The sequence below is a fragment of the Conger conger genome, chromosome 13, assembly GCF_963514075.1.
Source record: "Conger conger chromosome 13, fConCon1.1, whole genome shotgun sequence".
NCBI classification, from domain to species: Eukaryota; Metazoa; Chordata; class Actinopteri; order Anguilliformes; family Congridae; genus Conger; species Conger conger.
In genome coordinates, this window is record NC_083772.1 from 7,408,872 (window position 1) to 7,416,371 (window position 7,500).

At 44.4% G+C, this 7,500-nt stretch overlaps 2 protein-coding genes across 2 annotated transcripts in view; both read left to right on the forward strand.

Annotated features, from left to right (window-relative positions):
• Positions 1–2,418, forward strand: part of sipa1l3 (signal-induced proliferation-associated 1 like 3) — a 76,518-nt gene extending 74,100 nt beyond the window's left edge. The window contains exon 24 of the mRNA XM_061216901.1: positions 1–2,418. This exon is cut by the window's left edge and continues 1,822 nt beyond it. The gene's annotated coding sequence lies outside the window, so the exon portion shown is untranslated.
• Positions 2,419–4,597: 2,179 nt separating this feature from the next.
• qpctla (glutaminyl-peptide cyclotransferase-like a) overlaps positions 4,598–7,500 on the forward strand; it is a 10,584-nt gene continuing 7,681 nt past the window's right edge. The window contains exons 1-2 of the mRNA XM_061217107.1: positions 4,598–6,075; positions 7,445–7,500. The exon at positions 7,445–7,500 is cut by the window's right edge and continues 91 nt beyond it. Coding sequence (XP_061073091.1) covers positions 5,866–6,075; positions 7,445–7,500 — 266 coding nt within the window. The 5' untranslated portion in view covers positions 4,598–5,865. The remainder of the gene's footprint in view (positions 6,076–7,444) is intronic.

A 7,500-nucleotide genomic window follows, 5' to 3' on the forward strand; every position in this document is an offset into this window, starting at 1 on the left:
ACTGATAAAGACAGCCACAAGCCCCCCCCTGCACACCCTCACACTACAGCAGTCTTCACTCTGCCAGCAGAGGGAGCTCTTTCCCTGCATCACGAGAGCCCTGCATCTGAGTATATCGTTGGAGAGAAGTGAAGCGAGCTCCTTGATTGAAATTGAGACAAAAGTCCACACTGAGCGCCCGACCCGGAGAAGACCCGTAAGGGCAGGCGTCCGCGTGACCCAGTTTAGCACGTAAAGCGGGTTGTGAGCGATCGCACACTGTGTGAACGTAATAATGATATCGACAGCAATCGTCGAGCGCCACAGAGTCTCTGTGACACGCATACAAAAATATAAAAACCAGCAAGTGTTTGCACAAAGGGGATGTTCGACTTGTCTTGAATGTGTGTCGTGAGTCTGTCGGTCTCTCCGGGGCTGCGCCCTTGTTTTCTGAGGACAGGAAGTGACATGGCACACCGCCGTGCGCTTCCCCAGAGATGCCGTAGATATCCGTGGTGACCCCACCGTTACTCTACTGTAATGTACTGTATGAAAGTGCATTTTGCTGAATTATGTCACCTAGCTGTGGTTCAGCCAAAGAGGCACTATTCAAGAGCGGGCGGGACACGCGTCCCAATCCAAAAAAAAATGAAAAAAAGTATATATCTATGCTCATTAAACGTAAAGACACTATATTTGTACAGCTAGCTAGCTAGTTTATATTCCTATATAGAATCTATTTTTCTGAAGCGTGTGTGAGCCGTGTGAAGTGAGGGGCAGGATTTGAATGTGGGGGGCGGGGCTAGTGGCTCTTGTCACAGGGACGGATTTTTGTCTGCGGTCCTAGGCTCCCCCCCCCCCCCCCTACCTGTGCCCGGGGTTTCAAGCTAATTCGGGGACAGAGGGTCTCCTAAATTCTATAGGGGCCCCACATAGAACCCGTTCTCTCAGCTCCACGTGGCTGGGTGGACTCACGTCCATGCATGCTGTGGACAAGCCAGCTGAAACTGGACAAGTGCCCCCCTCCCCCTTCCTAAACAACTGGACCCCCCCTCTCAGGACCTCTACTGGCTGACCTTTCCTAAGACAACATCTATTTATTTCTATTTATTATCCGTGTGTACGTGTATACCCGCACAGCTGTGGCCTATCAATAACTGGAAGAGAGGGACACCGCGAAATGAGAGGCTGAAACCCAGTCCGCGTTTCTGTCCCTGAGCGACACACACTCCCTCTCATCCCCCCCCATCCTGCTCACTCTCTACCTCTTGCCCTCTCTTGCTCCCTCTCTCTTTTTCTCTCTCTTGCTCCCTCTCTCTCTTGCTCTCCCCTCTCTTACTCTCTCGCTCACAAACACTCTCAGAAACACAAACACACTAAATACGTGCATGTAAATAACCCTCGGACCCACAGTTCCACACACAGTCGCGTATAAAATCTTACTCTCCAATAATACACCCCAAGAGTAACATAGGTCGGACAGAGACACAGATATAAGCCCTCTCCCTCTCCTGCGGTCTCTCTTGCTTTTCCAAAAGCTCCCCTTGTGTTTTCTGGTCACGGCCATCTCGATGCACTGTCCGTGTTGTCATTCTTTCAGTACTGTAGTCACTGTCCCAGCAGTGCAGGGGATACCTGGCCCAGGTGCAGACCCCCGCAAGGTAACGGAACCACAGCAGCATATTACTGAGACTTAGGATCAACACTAACAAACCGTGCTGTGATTGTTTTGCAAATGTGTCTGCACCGTCATTGTCTTAAGTTGTTTTTGTTTTTTTTGTATTTTGTTTTAAAGAATTTATTTTTATGCATTTGATTTTTTTTTTTAGTTGTTTAAGCTAAAATAATGAATATATTAATGTTCACCACAGTACAGATGCAGGAATCATAAACGGTAATAAAAAGCTTCAAATTGTATGTGATATTTTTTTGTTTTACTTGTTATTTTTTAATAATTTATTATTGGGACACATTGGCCACTTTTGCAAGCAGAAAAAAACTAAAAACGATTCTGAGGGGGTATAAGAGGGCACTCTGCTTCCTAGTGTAAGCTGTTTGATCTTGGATCTTTGTACAAATTTGATTTTATTTTTAATTCTGTTTTTTATTTTATTCTGACGTTTGGAGCTTCCTGCAGAGACAGGGGGTGCTGTAGATGAAAAGTGACAGTTGATATTTCTCTTGGTGTCTGCTGGGGATGTTGTATCAATGAGTGCACATTGAATGGTGTAAATTATCTTCTCATTATTTTATAAGAAAAAATATATTAAAAAGGAAACAAAATCTTTCATAAAGTTGGGGTCTTATTTCTTTGCTCTGGTTGTTTTGTGATCATTAATCAACCTGTAACCAGACTGATTTCCATGTCCATTTTTTGTATGCGTTTTGTTTCTGCTTGCCAGCTTATGTGGTGAACGCAAAATAAATGTCTAATAGAAACTCTTTGGCAACATTCATATTGATTTCTGAAGGCAAGTAAAAGCCTGATCTTTCTTGACTAGTCTTATTGATAACTTTAACTTTTCACAGTACACAACATCTATCCATATTAATCTGCTCACCTCCTCACTGTACAAAAAAGTATTTTCCTGTTTTCCACTTTGTTTTAACTCTCAGTGTATCATGTAAGCAAAATGGAAAAAATATATAATGCTTTTTGCTTTTCTTTTTTCCCCTCTCTCCAGTTGGGAATGCCCGATCATATACTTATGTATCAGAGCTCATTACTGCTAGCTCTGCTCTTGATTCAGGAGAGCTGGCTTAAGCACTCGATGGCTTAAGCACTTAGCCAGTGGGGCTGGCCCAGAGACCAGACATGCAGCTTAACAAGTTGCCCGTTATCCTGGCTAACTGATACCCTGCCATCCACGGGCAATGCTCCAGTGTCAAAGTGTCCCTGAGCAATACAAATGCTCCTGACGAGCTGGTTGGTGCCTTGCTTGGCAGCCAATCGCCGTTGGTGTGCGAGTGTGTGCATGAATGGGTGAATGGAGAAGCATCAATTGTACAGCGCTTTGGATAAAGGCGCTATATAAATACCAACCATTAACCATTTACAAGAACAAAACCTGAAACGCATGAGCCACCCACGAGCTCCTAGACTATGAAAGTTTGATAGCATATCCATATTTGTATACCTAATAGGCCTGTTTTGTTTTTTGTTTTTTATTACCACCCCACATTGAACTGCAGATTGAGCACTGGCGGAGTACAGGGAGGGGGCTGTGCAGTGTTGTTGTGTTGTGTTTGCGTGAGAGAGAGTGAGAGAGGGATTAAAGTACGAGTGTGTGTGTTGATCAGAGAGCGAGAGAGGGATTAAAGTGAGGGTGTGCGTGTTGATCATTTGGTTGCAGGTGATAAATTGGTGGTATGTGTTTGTTGCATGCATTACATTATTGGCATTTGGCAGACGCTCTCATCCAGAGTGAGGTACAGTTGATTACACTACGCAGGAGACAATCCTCCCCTGGAGCAATGCAGGGTTAAAGGGCCTTGCTCAAGGGCCCAACGGCTGTGCGGATCTTATTGTGACTACACCGGGGTTACCTTAACCACTATGCTACAGGCCGCCCCTTCAGGTGCTCCCAGCATGGTTTGGTTTGGCTCATGGTTTGTTACAGTACTGGGTCTGCTACCTGTCAAGAGCATAGTAATATTATGAGAATGTGCTTTGCATAAGAATTCCTATACATGCATTATATTCTGAATTTTAATTTCCATTGCTATAATTTCCCATTTATATTGCATATGTTTATAAATGTAGTTTTAAAATATCAAAATTTTCAATTAATTATATTAATATATAATTAATATATGATTTTTTAAACTGATATAGATATTTCATACCTGGTTTGTTTATAAAAATGCATAAAACGTTTTCCTGGACTATGACAGGGTTTATAAAACCATTTCTGGCTTGACAAAAACATTGATTTACAGATGTACAACCACATTTATGTTTGATATACCTTAAAGGATTAACATGGCGGTTGAATGTGATACTTGCCAGTTGTCTTTAGGCAACAACAAAACAAATGTGCATAATAGTTTTTTATTCAGTCATTTAAATGTATTTTAAAAGTTGTTTTTCAAAGCTTAAATTTCCCACAAAAGTTCACCCAAACTGTCTGGGCGTGGTAATTACAACGGCCAATTACCTATGATTGACAGACCGTGTTCCCACTTTTCACACATTGTTGTTTGTTACCATAGCTACCTCCATGATACGCGCTCATCTTGGGAGACTGGATTTTCAGAAGCTAGCTAACTTGGTATATCGATAGGATAAGGACGCTGACTTAGCCAATAATATTTTTTGCTAGCTAGCCAAGTTGAGATAAAGGCAGCTAAAGTCAACGTTAGGAGAGTGGTTATCCTCGTGTGACGCACTACGAGGAGTACATTCTCAACCGGTTGAAAATAGGACGATACATTCACGCCTACTTCTCCAAAACTAAAGAACGGACATATTTAATTATTTCTTCGCGTTTCTTCAACGCTTATCCTTTAATACCGATAGTGCGCGCACCCTCTGAGTTGTCGGACAAATTTGAGAATAAATCGTACGTTTCCGACTGTCTCCGAAAATCACGTGATAGCATCACATGTGTCGCTTAAGTCCCAACTGTTCCAAGATTGTACTACCGGCTGTTTTGTTAGCCTGCCAAGAATGGCTGTTGTCAAGAGATGCGGTATTGCGGATAGCCTTGCACCGTGACTGCGGAAATGGAAACAGACGTTGCTGCGAGCGATGGATTGAATTCTCAGTTATGTCAGAGTGGTCATTCTTGTGTTAGCTAGCTAGCCACCAGAATGCTACGGAACTAATTTGCTATAGCTACCTAGCCAGCTAGCTTGTGATAAGATCGCTGTCACACTTCGCTCTAACGTTAACCATCATATGCCAATAATGTTTACTATTCAGTAAGAAGCATAAGTTATACTCATTTTACTAGCTAATTAGATTATTGTTCGCAATGCCTTCTGTTAATAGCATTCCGTTATGGGCAAAAACAAAATGTAAAGTTATTAGCATCGTGGTGACTATTCTAGGCAAGTTAGATATTAGTAGACCGTAACAAATAAGATTTGTTAAGCCAGTTTGCTCTGCTAACTTTGTCATGCGTAAAGTTGTAAGAGGCGCGTGATGTTTCACTGTAAACCACATGCACCGTTTCTGCTACCGGTCGTACAGGATCAATTTACTGTTCAATTTTATTTAAACTACATAAAGTAACAGGGGTTGCTAGTTAACTAACGTTAGCACTTAGCAGCTAGAAGCGGATGGCTTTAGTCGTCTTGTAGCCCACGTATTAAATATTTGTTCGTAAATACCTGTGATTTGCAACGTTAAGGAGTCTGACCGAAGCACTCTTTGCTAGCTAACTTGCTACTTGCGACGAATTAGCTACATTTGCTAGATATTAAACATTGCAACCTGAAGGAACTTGTGAAGTTTGAATTCTGCCAAATAGTAACTACCTAGCTGTAACAAGCGTGTCGAGGGACACGTAATGTATGCACACAGGGTGTATTTGTATTTACCGTAATGCACAAAACGCAATAGAACGACAATTTCAAACCAAAGTCAAGAACTTGTTGGCTAATGTTACAGAACATTTCTGAAAAATGACATGCAAGTGACATATCCGGGGAATTTTGCAAAGTCGCCAGGTTGGCAAATAATGTGATGTGAAAGTTGGTGGATTACGTTTGCTTATATGCATTACTGCAGGCTAGCGAAATTTTTGGTTTTTTATGGCTGTGCTTCTTAATGACGTGTTACAAATGCACACGTAGAACCAAGATTCGCCAGAAACGTTTAACTGTGACGAGAGGGCGTCGTTGATTCCTGGCCGCCGATAAACTTGCACGATCATTGTAAAAATGTCGAAAGGTAGAAGGTACAGGGCGGCTCCTGCCAGCAACGGCGGCACGCTTTCCAGCTGTGGCCAGGTGTGGAAACCTCGGCCTCGCGTACTGTTATGTTGCCTGTGTGTGGTCCTTTCCGTGACACTGCTGTTGGGGATTTACTTGTCCAACGACACGATCGGTACCAACGCGCCTGTCCAATCTGCAGACCTTGCAAAAGAAAAGGTAAGATTTTTAGGGTGTAACTTCGACATTCGGGTTATTTTTAAGCTTCGGTGGCGCCAGCAAGGGCATTATTTTCCAGGCATCTGATGTCTGTCGTGTCCATTTGAAGATTTCAAGTCCGCTCATACATTCTGTTGAGTGGGTCTGGCTTTCTGCTAAACTTTATATTAATAAATAATGAATACAAAATGTTTTGCTAAGAACGTCATCTTAGGTAGCATATTGTTAAATTTAAGGTGGTTTAATAGAAAATGTAAGAAATAGGTTATTTGAGTCAGTGTACATGAATTGATGTACACACAAACTGGTCTGTCTGGTGCTTATATTACAGGTAACTACTGCACTGAATAATGCCTATTTGTTGTACTCAGTGTATTGTCACCACATTCAGTGTCACATTGGTTTGTTTGACAGATGGTCACAAGTATATGCAGCCTTGATGGGTTGGTATCCATACATTTTAGATTGATTGTGGGTGGAATCTGGCAGTCAGTGAGTTATAACGGCAGTTTGTTTCTAAGGAGATACAGTTGTGTCACAGTAATCCTATTTTCCTCATCCTCTCACTCCCATTCTCTCTGTCCCTCTTCCTTTCTACTGCATGCCCTCCTCCTTTTCTGTCCTATCCTATGCCTTCCCTTCTTTCTCTCTCACCCTTCTCTATCCATTCCTCCCCCTTCTATTTCTCTTTTCCCATCCTCTCTCATCCCTCTCTTCCTTGCTCTGTCTTTCTCTCCCTTCTCTCTCCACCGTTCCCTCTAACTCCCTCTCTTCCCCTCTCCCTTTCCCTCCCTTTCCCTCTCTCCCTCTCTCTCCCCCCTGTCTCTCCCTCTTTCTCCCTCTCCCCCCCACTCTCTCTCCCTCTCTCTCCCCCTCTCTCTCCCTCTCTCCCTCTCCCCCCCACTCTCTCTCCCTCTCTCTCCCCCTCTCCCCCTCTCTCTCTCTCTCTCTCTCTCTCTCTCCCTCCCTCTCTCTCTCTCCCTCTCCCCCCCACTCTCTCTCCCTCCCTCTCTCTCTCTCTCCCTCCCTCCCTCTCTCCCTCCCTCCCTCTCTCTCTCTCTCTCTCCCTCTCTCTCTCTCCCTCCCTCCCTCTCCCCCCTCTCTCTCTCTCTCCCTCCCTCCCTCTCTCTCTCCCTCTCTCTCTCTCTCTCCCCCCTCCCTCCCTCTCTCTCCCTCTCCCCCTCTCTCTCTCTCTCCCTCCCTCCCTCTCTCTCTCCCTCTCTCTCTCTCTCTCTCCCCCCTCCCTCCCTCTCTCTCCCTCTCCCCCCTCTCTCTCTCTCTCTCCCTCCCTCCATCTCTCTCTCCCTCTCTCTCTCTCCCTCCCTCCCTCTCTCTCTCTCCCTCCCTCCCTCCCTCCCTCTCTCTCCAGTTGTCTCACAGGCCCAGTAAGCAGTCCTCGGCCCAGGTTCGGCGGCTGGTGTCCCA